At 40.0% G+C, this 17,594-nt stretch overlaps 1 protein-coding gene across 4 annotated transcripts in view; it reads right to left on the reverse strand.

Annotated features, from left to right (window-relative positions):
• Nucleotides 1–17,594, reverse strand: part of STXBP4 (syntaxin binding protein 4) — a 145,281-nt gene that overhangs the window by 61,542 nt on the left and 66,145 nt on the right. For all 4 annotated transcript variants that reach the window (XM_074972241.1, XM_074972242.1, XM_074972243.1 and 1 more), the window contains 4 exons: nucleotides 17,146–17,322; nucleotides 13,567–13,683; nucleotides 12,249–12,298; nucleotides 9,425–9,558 (listed from right to left, as the gene is read on the reverse strand). In XM_074972241.1, the coding sequence (XP_074828342.1) occupies nucleotides 9,425–9,558; nucleotides 12,249–12,298; nucleotides 13,567–13,683; nucleotides 17,146–17,322 (478 nt within the window). The remainder of the gene's footprint in view (nucleotides 1–9,424; nucleotides 9,559–12,248; nucleotides 12,299–13,566; nucleotides 13,684–17,145; nucleotides 17,323–17,594) is intronic.

Consider the following 17,594-nt stretch of genomic DNA (forward strand, 5'->3'; position numbering starts at 1 on the left):
AATGAAATCACTATGAGGACAAACCTTTCTGAACAATTCAACCGAAGAATTTATATTTTTTCTCAGTCTAGGGTAACACAATTTTTCTCTTCACCAAATGACCAAAACTAACCAAACAAAAAACCCCAAATGAGCAATAGTAATGCATTGTATTTTATAATCAAAGTTAAAAGAGTATCAGGGTAAACTTGCTTTCCAGTGATCTTGCCCCTGATCCTTCTGTTCTGCCTTTAGTTTTGTTAATTTGTCCTTTCTAACCGTTAAAGAAATTAAATTGATCATTCAATTGCTGATTATCGTCACACATTTCTTTTAGCTATTAGCATAAAGAGATGTTAATATACCACATATCTTCACACATTCGTTTACATGCTGAAGGTCAGCTTCTGTTTTGCTCCCTGAGCCTCACCCAAGCTTCCAAAAGTGGCAATTACTACTCCTATTCTCAAAAAGCCCAAATCTTCTAATTAGGATCTACAACATTTTCATTTAATCGTCCAAGTGTGTTTTATTGCAAAGGTGATAATGATGCAGTACACAGGTCAGTTTAATGTCTAATCCCTGCAACATACTTGAAGTCTTTTTTCCTATCTAGTTCATGATACTGACAATGGTTTGTGCTTATAAATCTTCATGCCTTTTACAAGTTTGCTGAAATTCAACAAATGCACTTCCTTCTTTTTCTCTTGGGAGCGATACTATTGACCCTTGATATAAACAAGAGCATGCAGACTCAGGCACCAAATCTGTTACTCGGGAAGAACTGCTGCCTTGTCTCTCTTAGGGTCGCGTACTGATTAGCAGAGGAAGGGGATGGGACAGCGAACAGCCCTGTAGTTATACAGCAAGTTACTATGTTTTGTCTCCATATTTCAGCTGGTAAAGAGTCTGTCAGTTGTCAGAGACTTCTGGGGCACAGAACTGGTCTAAGTCAGCAGTATCTAGATTATCAAGCGAGAAGGGGCTGACTAGCGCTGAGCATCTGCAATGTTCACTGATTTCATTTGGCGTTGTGGGTACTCAGCATCTTTCAGGATCAGGCCAAAAATGTAGCTGTGATGTGATACATACAACACAATAGGCAATTAAAATTACTTTGAAACGAATACAAGCAACACTTGGCCTGCTAAACTTTTGCCTGTAGGACTATCCCAATAAAACATATTTATGCATGGTGACTGGCAGCATCTAGAAGGCTGCAACATTTTATTAGGTGAACAGGTCCTTTTAGAGGAGATATAGTTATTTGGAAAGAAGCTTTTAATAAACTTCAGCATGACTGCCATATATGTCAGATTCCAAATTAAAGACACACTGTGTCTAAAAAATATGCTCTAGGAATTATTTTGGGGAAGTTGTATGACCTGTGTTATACAGGAAGTCAGATTCCATGATCACAATGATCCCTCCTGGCCCTGGAATCTATGAGTGAGAAAATGTTTTAGGATGCATTTGTAAGTTTCTTGCTGTGCAGAGAAGCAGGCTTCAAAACACTTAATGGTTTACTGCTGACATAATGGGATTACATCAACAACGGTAGGACTGTATTTTGGGTAGATACCTTGGAGGTGGAGTGTGAAATAAAGAGTCAGAAAACTTGAGAATTCAATTATGGTAGTGCAGGTTTTGAAATGCCTAAGGATTGCTATGCCATGAGAGATAAGATCTGATGAAGTGGGTTCTAGCCCACAAAAGCTTATGCTCAAATAAATTTGTTAGTCTCTAAGGTGCCACAAGGACTCCTTGTTTTTTTTCATGTTCCAAAGGATAATCAGATTTTTGACATCGCCAATGTCTCGCTGGATTTTTTTTTTAAAGTTTGCTCGTATTGGAAGGGAGGATTATGGTTTCCTGAACCCTTACAATTTGATTTTCACCATATGAATTACTAAGTGCAGCCAGCAGACTACTTTCAAATGCTACAGTATTTCATTGGTGCTCGATTCTCCTCTGCAGGATGGAAGTATTTCTTCTTGACATGACTGGGTAACTTGCTGGGAAGAACAGGGTTCCAAGGTGATTAATATACAAAAAAGTCTAACTATCTTTCAAAAGGCTGAGTGCAGGTGAGCTACTTCTGCTATAGTCCCCACTTGCTGATGGAGTTGCCAAACTACCTTCATGTAGCCACTGTCCTTCAGCAACAGTGCCACCTACACAATCATGCTATGGATTTCCATTACCATCAGAGAGAAGGCACCACGTGCTGGGAGATTGTGAGGAATACAATTTTTTTTTCATTATCTTCCCCATGCAGGAAGACAGCTGTTTGTGGGGATAATCCATACTTTCTGGACCCCATCCTGTGTTTTATCAAGATTCTTCTGAAACAGTTCTTCACAAAGCAGAGTTCACAAAGTTAGACTTTCATGACACATTTACTATAAGTAAATTAATAGCCTTCTTCAGAAAAACAGTTTCGATCTGGGTATGTTTCTTCAACTACATCTTATGCAAAATGAATATCCAAGTTATCTGCTCAGCAAGTTTTGCTCCACTGCTTTAACTCTAAAAATATATCATTAACAAACTATTACATGGGATGCTCCATGCTAAAAAGAGTAAAATCCCTCACTCTTCACTGCAACATTCACTAAACATTATTCTTTGGTACACAGTTTATGAACTGGTGCAGGCACTAATGTCTCTCTTTAAATCAGCCACTCTGGTAGAACACGTGGGGAACATTCTGTGAAAATCTGGTTCAGAGGATTGCCGAGAACTGTTGAATATTTACTCTGCAACTTTTTTCTTTTTTTTTTTTTTTGTTAAGCTTGGAGAGCTTTAATGCTTTAATCTCATATACAAGCTCAGCAGAGCCTGAGTCTATCTGTAATGCTATCCAAATCAGAATGAACCCAGAAGGATGAGGTTCAATCTTTAAATCCTTCTCTGCAGAGCTATTTTTAACTCTCAGGTTCACAAAATGGATCCATGCTATGGCTCTAGAGCTTTCGAACTGAATCCTATCTTTAATATTTGACACAACCAGATGTTAGTCTTCAATTGCATTTAGGTCTAAAGGTTTCTCTTGCATGATTTCCTGGGTAGTCTGACAGAAATAATTTAACATGACATAACATATCCATCCCCAATGGTACAACCTGCTTCTCTCTCCCCACACATTCCCCCAAAAGGAAAAAAAATTGTTACTTGTCGGACAATATTTTTGCTTGCTGAAAAAGACATTATTGGTAGTTCGATTTAGATCATAATTACAAATTAGATACAATTATTTAACATGCAACATACAATGTCTTTGCAATGAATAATGCTATGATAAATCAAATGATAAATTAATTATTCTGGCCCTCTATTTCAGCTACTCTAATTCCAGCTCTCACAGCATTTTTGTGAAATTTCAGCATCTACTTATTCAGAAGCCTCTCTCACACAATGTTTTATGCACTCTTGTATACACAAGGCAGGATAAGAGGTTTTCAGTTCCTGACAATGTAAGGATTCACATAAATGTATGCACATGAATCAGAGAATATCAGGGTTGGAAGGGACCTCAGGAGGTCATCTAGTCCAACCCCCTGCTCAAAGCAGGACCAATCCCTCAACTAAATCGTCCCAGCCAGGGCTTTGTCAAGCCTGACCTTAAAAACATCTAAGGAAGGAGATTCCACCACCTCCCTAGGTAAAGCATTCCAGTGTTTCATCACTCTCCTAGTGAAAAAGTTTTTCCTAATATCCAACCTAAATCTCCCCCACTGCAACTTGAGACCATTACTCCTCGTTCTGTCATCTGCTACCACTGAGAACAGTTTAGATCCATCCTCTTTGGAACCCGCTTTCAACTACCTGAAAGGAGCTATCAAATCCCCCCTCATTCTTCTCTTCCGCAGACTAAATAATCCCAGTTCCCTCAGCCTCTCCTCATAAGTCGTGTTCCAGCACCCTAATAATTTTTGTTGCCCTCCGCTGGAAGTTTTCCAATTTTTCCACATCCTTCTTGTAGTGTGGGGCCCAAAACTGGACACAGTACTCCAGATAAGGCCTCACCAATGTCGAATACAGGGGAATGATCACATTCCTCAATCTGCTGGGAATGCCCCTACTTATACATCCCAAAATGCCATTGGCCTTCTTGGCAACAACGGCACACTGTTGACTCATATCCATCTTCTCGTCCACTGTAACCCTTAGGTCCTTTTCTGCAGAACTGCTGCCTAGCCATTCGGTCCCTAGTCTGTAGCGGTGCATGGGATTCTTCCGTCCTAAGTGCAGGACTCTGCACTTGTCCTTGTTGAACCTCATCAGATTTCTTTTGGTCCAATCCTCTAATTTGTCTAGGTCCCTCTGTATCCTATCCCTACCCTCTAGCGTATCTACCTCTCCTCCCAGTTTAGTGTCATCTGCAAACTTGCTGACGGTGCAATCCACGACCATCCTCCAGATCATTAATGAAGATATTGAACAAAACCGGCCCCAGGACCGACCCTTGGGGCACTCCACTTGATACCGGCTGCCAACTAGACATGGAGCCATTGATCACTACCCGTTGAGCCCGACAATCTAGCCAGCCTCCTATCCACCTTATAGACCATTCATCCAGTCCATACTTCTTTAACTTGCTGGCAAGAATACTGTGGGAGACCACGTCAAAAGCTTTGCTAAAGTCAAGGAACAACACGTCCACTGCTTTCCCTTCATCCACAGAGCCAGTTATCTCGTCATAGAAGGCAATTAGATTAGTCAGGCGTGACTTGCCCTTGGTGAATCCATGCTGACTGTTCCTGATCACTTTCCTCTCCTCTAAGTGCTTCAGAATTGATTCCTTGAGGACCTGCTCTATGATTTTTCCAGGGACTGAGGTGAGGCTGACTGGCCTGTAGTTCCCAGGATCCTCCTTCTTCCCTTTTTTAAAGATGGGCACTACATTAGCCTTTTTCCAGTCATCCAGGACCTCCCCCGATTGCCATGAGTTTTCAAAGGTAATGGCCAATGGCTCTGCAATCACATCCGCCAACTCCTTTAGCACTCTCGGATGCAGCGCATCCAGCCCCATGGACTTGCGCTCATCCAGCTTTTCTAAATAGTCCCGAACCACTTCTTTCTCCACAGAGGGCTGGTCACCTCCTCCCCATGCTGTGCTCCCCAGTGCAGCAGTCTGGGAGCTGACCTTGTTCGTGAAGACAGAGGCAAAAAAAGCATTGAGTACGTTAGCTTTTTCCACATCCTCTGTCACTAGGTTGCCTCCCTCATTCAATAAGTGGCCCACACTTTCCTTGACTTTCTTCTTGTTGCTAACATACCTGAAGAAACCCTTCTTGTTACTCTTAACATCTCTTGCTAGCTGCAACTCAAGGTGTGATTTGGCCTTCGTGATTTCACTCCTGCATGCCCGAGCAATATTTTTGTACTCTTCCCTGGTCATTTGTCCAATCTTCCACTTCTTGTAAGCTTCTTTTTTGTGTTTAAGATCAGCAAGGATTTCACTGTTAAGCCAAGCTGGTTGCCTGCCATATTTACTATTCTTTCTACACATCGGGATGGTTTGTCCCTGTAACCTCAATAAGGATTCTTTAAAATACAGCCAGCTCTCCTGGACTCCTTTCCCCCTCATGTTATTCTCCCAGGGGATCCTGCCCAGCAGGTCAAGAAGAGCTCTGCGCCTAGCTCCAGCACTTGCACCAGGAAACTGTCCCCTACACTTTCCAAAAACTTCCTGGATTGTCGGTGCACCACTGTATTACTCTCCCAGCAGTTATCAGGGTGATTGAAATCTCCCATGAGAACCAGGGCCTGTGATCTAGTAACTTCCATTAGTTGCCGGAAGAAAGCCTCGTCCACCTCATCCCCCTGGTCCGGTGGTCTATAGCAGACTCCCACCACGACATCACCCTTGTTGCTCACACTTCTAAACTTAATCCAGAGACTCTCAGGTTTTTCTGCAGTTTCATACCGGAGCTCTGAGCAGTCATACTGCTTCCTTACATACAATGCAACTGCCCCACCTTTTCTGCCCTGCCTGTCCTTCCTGAACAGTTTATATCCATCCATGACAGTACTCCAGTCATGTGAGTTATCCCACCAAGTCTCTGTTATTCCAATCACATCATAATTCCTTGACTGTGCCAGGACTTCCAGTTCTCCCTGCTTGTTTCCCAGGCTTCTTGCATTTGTGTATAGGCACTTGAGGTAACTTGCTGTTTGAAACGTAACCTGGCCAAAGAAACTTATTTAGTACCAGTCTAAAAGGCAGGTAGCAGACAGATAAAATAAATGTTTGTTGTAATGGCTGTTCCCACCAAAATTCTTCACGTGTTCCATAAAGGGATGAAAAAGCAAACCAAAAAATCCTGTAATGTATCTGTAGGGCCATTTTTGTTTTATTTTTAAAAGTTAAGCTAGCTGAGCTAGATCATCACTGACACATCCCCTCAACTATAGGTACATATGATCAAAATAGACAGCCATTTGGATGCTCTCTACTGGGGATCCTGTCATAAACCACCATAATCTCTTAGTTTTGCACTCTCATGCAGTCTAGTACAATCTCTAGTTATAAACTGGCAAGACTTTTGCATTTGGACAGAGATGTCAGGTAACAATGGATTTACAGAGGCAACCTAGAAATACACAAATATTGTAAAACTTGCTAAAGTTTACCTCAAGAATACAACTAGTCTATTCTCATTCCCTAGCAACACTAACAAAAAACCCACCCTTCATTAACATGGGATTAAGATGCAAAAAATATATCACAGTAAATAACGTAAAAGTAATGCATTACAAAGTTAGGAAATTCAGCTCGTTTTATACAATTCCGGAACCTCTACAACACCAAAATTCCTCATCCAATCTGCCTGAAACTTTCCTGGAAAGTTCTATCCTGGGATAAACTCACAACTGTGACATTTCAGGTGCACTGATTGTACTTTAACAAAGGTGTGTTTGAATATTAAAATGTGGCTTATGAGAGAACACTAGTTTCAGCCTTAACAATAGTTGAGTCTATGCCTCTCCATAAATAAAAACATATTAGAGGTTTAGGATGAGTTTTATCTAGTATCAATCCAAAATAGTCCCTGGTACAATTGCCACTAATGGTTCCCTTCCACCAGCTGAGAGTCAATATTAAATAAAACACCCCCATCCTCCTCTGATGGGCTGCTAATAGATTTAGAAGCTTGGAGAGCATTTGTTCCCTTCGACACTATATCATTTCATCACTTCATCAATTATGAAAGACAATATTCAAAGACCTTAAAGAACACACACTCATTCTGATGGAACTTTGATATTTTGGAAGGAAAAACTGGGACAGTTTGGTTTAAGTACTTGAGTCCTTAAAGCTCGTGTTCTGGAGGGCTCCCAAATTAGGCTGCACATCATCATCATGAGTTTGGTCCAAAGCCCATTGAAGTCAGTGGGAATCTTTCTACTGACTTCAGTGAGCTTTGGATTAGGCCTAGTGAAAGGAGAACCCCAAATTTCTGGAACCCCCTATGGTACTTCATTCTGAGTAAGTGAGCTTGTCCTCCTGGACTTTCACAGGCTAGGGCAATCACATTATCTGAAGTCCCTGGCATGTGTTTTATGAAGAGTGATGGATATTACTGAACTGGATTAAAATAATGTCCATGTACTAAACCAGCATTTCCTACCTTCATGATCTTTTTGGCAGTGGAGTGCCTGCTCATGAACCACCTAGGAGGAAAGGCAGTGTGCAAAAGAGAAGGGAAGGTGGAAGCACAAAGCTAAAATGAAAAACTTGATCCCTTAGATACTACGGCAGCTCTTTAAATGATTTGCTGCATGGCACCAAATTGCTGCAATCACCACTATAATACTCTCGCTTTGCTGCACTTCATTACAGGCATCTAATGTAAGAAGCTTTCATGGCACTTATTTGCCCAGCAAACATTTGAAGAATGCGATGTACTGATCAGAACATCTCTTTCAGAAATGTCTACATGTAGCTAGTTTAAACCTCAGAAGAAATATTTTTCTGGTTTATTAAACTGCTATGCTGTGAATGAAAGCTGATCTATCTAGGAGAAAAGGGACAGCAGGATTTCTCTCTCTCTTTAGGTTAATACAGATGTCAGAAATTCCAAACTAAAAATAACCCGAGCAGCACACAATTTGTTAGAAATAATTCAAGGAAACAGCTAATTAATTTTCATAAGGGAATATGAGTGATGTCACATTCTTCTATGGCCTAGTTTTAATTCTAAATATTGGCTGTAATAAGGGATTGGGTTTCATGTAGCCTACTTTCTTTGGATGGAATTACAGGCATTCTGTAAAAGGCTAGCTATGATTTATTACATGACATTCAATGAATTGGAGAACACATCCCAGCCACATAAATGAAATCAATTATTATTTCTCTCAATGGAATATGTATGTAATAAACTATTCTGGCATATCTGCCTAAACCTAAGGAGATAGATAATTATTATTATTATGAGTATACCAGGAAAGGAAAAACGCTGCTAATTTTAAAGGCAGCAACGAGCTTCTTGCTCTGGAGATATAGTTATCTATGCCCCAGTCCTATGAGATACTGAGCACCTCCTGAGCAGCCAGAATGGTGAAATAAACACAAACAGCACTAAAATTCCCCAAATCAATTTAACAGAGTAGAAACTTGATAATTTTCTATCAGGCCCTGGACTTGCAGCCCCTACTCAGGTGAATAGGTCTACTGTGATCAGTGCCTCCAACTGCATAACCTTCTTTGTGCAAAGATTTACAAGTGAGAGCTGAAGTGAAGTCTCACTGAAATCAATGGGAGATAGGCACCTAGGTGGTTTTGAAAATCCCACTAGGTATCTAAATCTGGCCCTTAGGCACTTTGGAAAATTTTACCCAGTAACACACTTGAGATCTTCAAAGTCCTGTACAAACAACTAATTAACCCTTGGGAGGACCAACTTGTAAGGCAGGCATTAGTCTCCTTTTAGAAAAGGGGGAAATGAGGCAGAGGTCTTACAGCAAATCAGCAGCAGAGCTGGGATTACTTTGCAGAAGGTTCCTGACTCCCCAATCTGGGCCAGACCCTGGTCTCTATTCCGGGGGCTCTGTGCTGCTCTGATGATTAAAAAGTAGCCATAAATGTAACCATGTAACCAGCCCCTGATGACTCTCTCAGCTTGGGGAAATCTTTAAGTGGTACCAATTCACAGAACTGGCATGCATGCCATCCCCTCTCTGCTCTTCCAGCTCATGATTCTATAGTAAATGTAAATGCTACAACTGTCTGAACTACTGCAGCAGTTTTCACTGAGGATTTTCCTAGTGGCTATTATGCTCAAATGTGCTCTCTTCTGATGAGCCTATGGTAATGACTGATTAGATTTATTGTTCAACTGATAACTGCTGAAATATTCCACTCTGAACTGCCAGTCAAAAGGTGAAAGGGAGAAATGCTGTGTGGGGGTGGCGGGTAAAATATATATACACTCACAATCTACTTCCAGAATGGCACGGACAGATTTAGTAAGTTCTTTGGCTTCTGCTGCAAGGGTTGCCGTGACAGTACGTCCATTCCTCCCCAGTCGTGCCAGGAGTGTTTTGGTAGACAATGTGCCTCTTCGGTCACTGGAAGGAACACACAGCAAAGAGATCAACTGTCTATAAGATTACAAGGGAAAAATGTTCCTTTTAATAAAATAAAGCAGGCATCCTTTCACCTTGTTGAACACATCTCTTGGTTGGTTTTATTCTCATTCCAGTAACATCAAGAGGAATTATGCTATCAAATTCAGCAGACTTACTGTGACCCTGACAACACCCCAATGTCAGAGGGCAAGAGGGCCCCCAGTTTCTAGCAGTGAGATTCAGCAGAACAGTTCAGTGTACCCCAACTCACTAATGTCATAATCTATATCTTATAGATGTAGGGTAAGGTATCACTGGAAAACTAACAACACACTGATCGTTAATATTCTTGCATAGTATATGTCTGGAAAACCCACAAAGGGCCACACAGCTGTGCTGGAAATATGGGACTAAAATGTGTTCAAATCAGACAAATTGGGAAAAACCTGTGTACCATGTCCCCGACAAAAGAAAGGCTGAAGCCTCCATCCAGGTGCAATCATAGTCAATTGGTTATTCATTTGAATATCGGAGGTTGCAGGAACAGATCAACTTGCATTGTAGCAACCACCAGTGGGAGAGGAACCAGCATGGAGCCTTATCCTCCAGACCCATCACTCCTTGCCTGGCATGAACTAATGAACTTTATCTGGTGGTACACCCTTCAAAAGAATGTTTCAAAGGTTCACTGAACTATAAGAGAGTAAAGAACCCATGTGTTATGCTTCACCTTAGGAGACAAAGGAACTAAGTGATGTGATCTTGTGATGGATCCTGGCTAGTAAAATTTGGAAAGGAGACCTGGGTAAGAGAAACCATATTGAACAAAGACTGTATTTTGCTAGATTAAGTTTTAGTCATTTAGATGCGTGTTTTGACTTTTATTTGCTTGTAGCCATTTCGACCTTTATCCCTTTTATGTGATATTACTTAACTTATGACCTTTTGTTAATAAATTTGTTTTAGTTTTTACTATGAACCGTTGCAGTGCTGTGTTTGAAGGGAAGGGTATGTTTACCCAGTTAAGTTAATAAGCTGTGATGTACTGTCTCTTTGAAAGAGCAGCAAACTTAATATCCTTTGTGAATGCACAGTGGTAGGGGCTGTGCTTTGCAGAGAAACATCTCCGAAGAACTCGGAAGCTTGAGTTTACTGATTGTTACCAGCTAGGCAAGGTTTGGACCAGCGGAGCCTTGAGGATTTTGACTGGTGAGGAAGACAGAGTGGTACGGCAGGGAGCTGACACGCAGTCTAATCTCTAGCAAAGCTCACTCTCGTTGAGGCAGAGAGTTAACACAGTGGCTCACAGCTCTGGATATCCCCAGCAGTCTGCTACAGTTACCCAAAGGTTATACTGGCTTCCGTACTCAGAATCTCCTATGAAAACAGGGTATACCAACTTAGCAACATTTCATTCTTTACAATCTCTGTTAGTCAACTACGATTCCCATTGACCCAACTGGGATTAGTGCATAAATACATAAGGGTAGAATTTGTTTGCTACTTAACAGGCATCCATTACAGACTGAGAGCTTGATCCTGAAACTATCAGTGAGACAAAACCCCTAATAATTTCAGTTAAACAGATTTGACTTTATTAGGAATTTTGCATGAATAAGGTTTGCAGGATAGGGTCCTAATTAGCATTTATTCTTGAACATGAACAAGGAGAAACCTGCCCTGTGAGACAGGATAGTATTATATTGGTATTTTAAGAGGCCAAAGGCTGCTCTAAATCCTGTTGAATACATCTGAGCTGCAACGTGTTTTAATTAAAGTAATTCAGTTCACTTTCATAAAGTTTAGATAAATATGGTTTCTCTGATTACAGGCTTGAATGCTTCTTGCTTTGTAACAAAAGCAGGTAGTGCTACTGGAGTTTGCTAGTACAATCCTCACTGTACACAAGGTTATACCAGTTGCCATATTTAGGATCAGGAAGGAATTTTTCCCTCTGGCAGACAGCCCTAGCCAGCGGCAAGAGGCTATTCCCTCTCCCTCATTGCAGGCATTATGTGGCAGGTAGCTGGTTATTTCATTCGTAAGCTATTTGATGCAGTGGGCCAAGCGTTTTCTCCCTAGCACTGTTGGGGGTGGTTTGATAATGTTCTGACATATGTGAATATGGACATTTTTCTTTTATTCCACCTTTGTTGGCAGGGTCCTTGGCCACATAAATGGTGCAGGAAGTAACCTTGAAAGTCCTCCTAACCAAATGCTAAACTCTCAGAAGAAACGGAACTAAACAGATGTTGGTGGCACTAACAGTGGTGATGCTACTTATTACTGGACATAGGCGAGAGACAGTCTCTACCAAAAGGAGTCTTACTTTTTGCATGGGGAAAGAATAAGGTGGAAAGCTGTGGCTAGGGGTATAGTGTCTTTGACTGATGCAATCATGGAGATGCCCATAGATGTGCTGGCTATGTTCTGATTAACTGATTTATCTTAAAATTGTTAATGAAAGATGCAGCCCCGAGACTAGTGTTGTGTTTTTATTTCCACTGTTCATAAAAGTGGCATTCAGAAATGTGTGGGAGTATAGAAAGAAAACAGCTAAGGCTTAGTATGAGTTCTTTGGAGCTTCTAAACCTGTCACAAAGGTTTTCAATAATAACATGTATTGCTATATTTCATATCATTTCACCACATTACCTTCAATAAAACAAGTTAAGTTTAGGTTTTCTGACCTTAAATTTGACAAGGGGATGGAGTTGTCCGCTAGCACTTCGTGTACAACCTGTTGGCAAACAATCAAAGAAATGAATAGTTAATGTTTTATAAGCTTCACATACTATTTCTGTTGCTTTGTCGTCTACTTAAAGACCTTCTGTCTCCCTGCAAACTTTGTACGCACAATTTGTATTCCTAGCCACAGAGAATGAGCTGGGGTCTCAGTTTTCTTCTAACAAACCCTAAATGATTTTTCATGTGGACAATAATCTATCAACCCAAAGCACCTCAGCCACATCTATGCAAATATGAACAATACATTGTAGGACACTTTTCATATGGACTTTATCTCCCTAACCACAGATCTACTAGTAGAAAGGCTAATTTGCTAAATCAAACATTTTCCTATTGGCAGGCCATTATGTAAGGATTATAAAAAGAGAAATTTTTCAGTCTCCATGGAAGTAAAATTGTAGAGGCAAATAAGGTATATTGCTGAGATATAAAAGATAACAGTTCAAATGACATAATTTTCCCCCCTACGGAACTCTTTTGTATAAGCTGGCTACACCTTTCCCCCATATCTGACATTCAAAAACAAAGTCTGGGAGATTTTCTTATATTAGCAGTCAGCATGGGGGGGAAGGAGCTGTAACAATTTTAAGCTGCCTGAAAATTATAACACAAAATCATCCTATTTTCACAGCAATGGGCAACTCAGGTCCACATATGGGGGAGGCAAAGACGAATTGGCCAAGATTCATTAAAACACATCCATGTTGTGTTTATATGATCTATACGTCCATGTTATAAACCTTTCTACTATGTGAAATAAATATATGAGTAGACCACATCCTCGGCTAGTATGAAGTGACACAGCAACATTGACTAACTGGGTCAGTATAAAATGGTGCAGAACAGGCTGAGTTGGATTAAGCGTACAGCAAGCTACAATTCTGTTTTTTTAAACATGTTTTCAACATAACCTCTGTTTACTGATGTATATCTGCCTCTTAATATTGCAAATGGGCATCATTTTACCATTTCCAGGTAAAGAAACTTGACCTCTCAATGTTAAGATCATAGGTTTTACTGCACAAACAAAAGAATGCTTGTTACAATTAGACACACAGTAACATTCAAAGGTCTCAAAAATCCCTACATGGAATTCTGCCTTAGCTCGTGTTTCAGCAGGTTGTATAAGCTGTGAATGTTTTTTTCAAACTAGAGTTTTACACATTCATGCTTAATTCATCATATTTATCTCTTAGATATATTAACACACATCTTTTCCCAAATAAAACGTTGCTGGAGACCACAGTGCAAAAAAGTTACCTCTACAAATTGCAGCAGTTTTGCAGTGGCCACCTCAAAGGTTTTCCTAGCCGATTCTGATTTCCGTAGCTGGCAGTCAAGCACAGTAATTCTCTTTCTTAAATCTTGAACACTATCCTGTGGAAGAAATTCAGTCAATACTATCTAATTAATTTCAAGACTTAATTTTATTTATCCTATTTGTCATTTTTCTCCCTTTTTGAGTGAACGGTGAAGGTGAGGGGGTTGTCTCTCCAAATTTTAAGGAAAGAGGAAGAAGGGAACAAATACTGTTTTACCAAAATGGATCCTGAAGGCCCTAGAATTGCCTAAAATGCACATGATGTTTAAAATAAAAATCTGCATTCAGAACTTCTTGAGAGATACTGTAGATTTTAAAAGGTCGTCCCCTCAATGCTTTCCTTGCATCCCTAGTGTAGCACTCTTTATCTCTTCCATGTCCAAGTAATTGAGGGCTTATTTACATGAACAATTAGTTCACAGCAAACTGAGGTGTGACTGTACCCCATACTGGCCTGCTGTGGACAAACTCCCTGCTGATGTGTGTTAACAGTTCGATACAGCGCTTTGAGGACTAGATCGAAGCGCTCTAACAAACTATTAACACAACAGCAGGGTGCACAAGGACAGTTGGTCTGTGGCAGGTTAGTGCACGGTAGATTCACACCCCAGCTTGGTGTGAACTAATTGTTCACGTAGACAAGCCCATGCTCTGTATTCTACAAGGCTTTAACTTTAGATCTCAGAGTGAAACAGTTGAATCAAAAGTTTTAGAAAGCGTCTGCTTCAGCTGTTCATGGGACATGCATGTTGGGAATCAGGCTCCTGCTGCTATCAAGGTGCTGTTGACAGACTGCAACCACCATTTCTTTTTTTAAAACCATTTTTTTTTTTGCTCTTTTAGAAAAGGCACCATCTTGGGGCTGGATGCCTCAGCCGTCCACAGTGCTGATTTGATCATGGTGGGAAGCCATGTTCTCCATTCCTTTTCTGATAAATTGCTGTATCAGAATTATTTTAAAACTCTGAATTAAACTGTTTTTTGTTTTATGTTTAACTACTACATGAGGATCTCACCAAAGCAACTAATAACTCTGTGACAGGCCTTGAACAGAGTTAAACCGCTCCGATTTTTCTACATACATACGTGTAACACATCGTTCAGTATTTGTTACATGTCCCCCTTCGTGCCTGATCCACAGAGGATAAGAGTCTGGTACAGACCCATCAAGAGGCTGGCTCTTTAGCTCTAAAGGGTTCAATCTCTGGTGGTGTTGGACAAGATGGAGGCCACAATGTATACATGGGAACATTTGTTTCCTCAATCTGTGTGCTAGGCAGAGAATTAGGAGCAAAATACCTCCCAGTAAAAGGGAAAGAAAATGCCACTCTCTACAAAAACTAAGGTTGACATTACTGTAGGTGCACTTCTCTTGAAGCCCATCACCTGAATACAACCTACTATAAGATTTGCAACTACTAAAAAGTGCTGTTACTATTAACTATATCTTTATTGAAAGCAAACACACACGCACACAGTTTTATGTGGCTAAATCCCCATTATTCTGAATATCAGAAAGTCTGCTTGATTAGAAAGTTTCTTTTCTGTAATGTATATTGCACTGTTCATTACTGGAAAAGGAGATGCTAAGCCTACTTAGGGAAGATTTTATTAAATACAGCCAACTGCTGCTGCTTTACTAAGTACAGTTTTGGTTTCCCTGGTTTACAGATGTTATCAAAAGACAAAGTGGAGCAAACCTCTTCTTCACGTACTGTACCTAAAGAAACAAGGCGAACTGATCAATATCTCTTACTTACACTACCAGTTGCATAAATTAAATTTAGAAGAGCACTTCAAAGTATGCTACTTAAGAGACCTTATTCTCTATTGCCTTGCTCCTTGTACAACCACTTACACAAAGTGGGAGTAAAAGGCTACCAAACTGTAATAGTAACGTTTTACACCAACTTATTTTTTAAAAATCTATCAAGTTTATTATGGTAATGCCAAAGGACCAGCCAAGAATGAGGCCTAATCGTGCTAGGCACTGTACCAACACAGACTAGTAGACAGTCTCAGCCCTGGACAGCTTCCAACTCTGCATGAGTACAAGGGTTTAATCCCGCATCTGTTGCAGTAAATGGGAGTGTTACCTCTAAACAAGATGGGTGGAGGATCAGGCCCCAAGTCAGATTTTTGAAAGCACTCAAGTCCAGATTTTCAAGCATTCATCTGCGACCAGATTTTCAAGGAAATTTAGCACCCAACATGCATCAGTGTGCTGAGCGTAACTGAAAATCTGGACACTTATTTTGTGCTTAAACGGGAGCTGCGCTCTTTTCAAAATCTGGGCCTAAGTGATTGCACGAAGAGTGCGCAAGGCAGTGAAGTATTAGGTCCATGCACTTTATAGCTCTTGTAACACAGTTTTTACTTTTTAATATTGAACTAATTCTCACATTGAAAATTTCAGCAGGCCACCCTTATTTTAAATGATTGGACATATCCATTTTTTTCATGAGCAAACTAGATAACTACACACACAAATGCCAATTATTATTGTTACTATTTTTTAATCTGTATTACCGTAAAGCCTAAGAGCCCTACTCATGGACCAGCACACTGCTGTTCTAGGAGCTGAATGAACAAACAGAACAAAAAGGCAGTCTCTGTCCCAAAGAGCTTACAATCTAAGTATAAGACAAGAGACAACAGATGGATATAGACAGACAACAGAGAAGTACAAAGAAACAATGAACAATATATGTCAGCATGAAAATGGATTCCCAGTTATGGAGGTTCATTAAAAATTGTCCCAAACTGTTTTACTTCTAAATTGGTCTCTAAAAATCATTGGGGATAATATGGTGGCTTCGAATGTGAGGCTCATTTGTACAACCTTTTTCATTTAAAAAACGAATAAATAAGATTGAGGTCACACTAATGTTGTTAGTGTCTTTCAAAAAATTAAGTGGAGTAAATCTGAATTTATTCAAGAATAGTCCTGAATTTTATATTATTATTATTTGTGCATCACTGAGAAACAGGCTAGAAATACTAACAATACGCCAAGTGTAAACAACAAACGCACTTACTGAAAATACATCTACATTGATTTAAAACAGAAACCAGGAAAAAGCTGAAACTGATCATGTGTGAATTTGCTTAGGAATCTAAAATATCTTTCAATCTCTCAGACTTCCTTGAAAGCTTTAATCAACCACAAAAATGCTTTTTCTTTGCCTCAATTTTTATGACATATATTAATAAATTTTAAAACAAAACAGAAAACCAACATATTCAATGTTTTATACTTTAATGCTCGAGATGTGCCATATTGACCAATGACCTAAATAAGCTTCTGGCTCTTGTTTTTCCAGCCTAAAGATATCTCGATAAAGGAAGGTTCGTAGCCTTCACATTGCCCCCTTCACTATGCATCATTCCAGTTATTGAATAATACAAGAAAAAACAGTGACCTACTTTAGAAGAGCAGATGAAAAGAAAATGAAAACAGGATACATGACAACAGCAAGGAAACCATGGTAACTATGAGCGATGACTGTTCTGCTTACTTTATTTTGGCCAGAATGATCAGTGAGCTGAGCCTTCAGCTCTGTAATTTCAGCCTCTAATAGGCGGATTATTTCTTCATAATCCATCTCCATTCCACGAGCCTGCCTCTGTGCAGCTTCTGCAAGATGAATCCTACTTCGCAGGGCTCTTGCCTCTTCCACTGCTGCCTTGGCTTCCTATAAAATACAATCAAAGTGAACAATTCTCTGATTTAGGCAAAATATTTCTTTTGGCAAGGACTTAAATTTTGGGATTGATGATTAGAGAGTTCCATTTTTTCTTTTTAAAATTTGTGGTGTGAAAATAAGGGGGAAAGGTGTTTAAAAAAAGAGAGAGAGAATTTTAACAACTGTAAAGTAAGACAGCCCTTTCCTTGACATTTAACATTTTAATGGACTGTATTCAACAAAAAATAATTTTCAGTTTCTACAGCAAATGAGACCAACAA

This window comes from Natator depressus, chromosome 14 (assembly GCF_965152275.1).
Source record: "Natator depressus isolate rNatDep1 chromosome 14, rNatDep2.hap1, whole genome shotgun sequence".
Taxonomy (NCBI): domain Eukaryota; kingdom Metazoa; phylum Chordata; order Testudines; family Cheloniidae; genus Natator; species Natator depressus.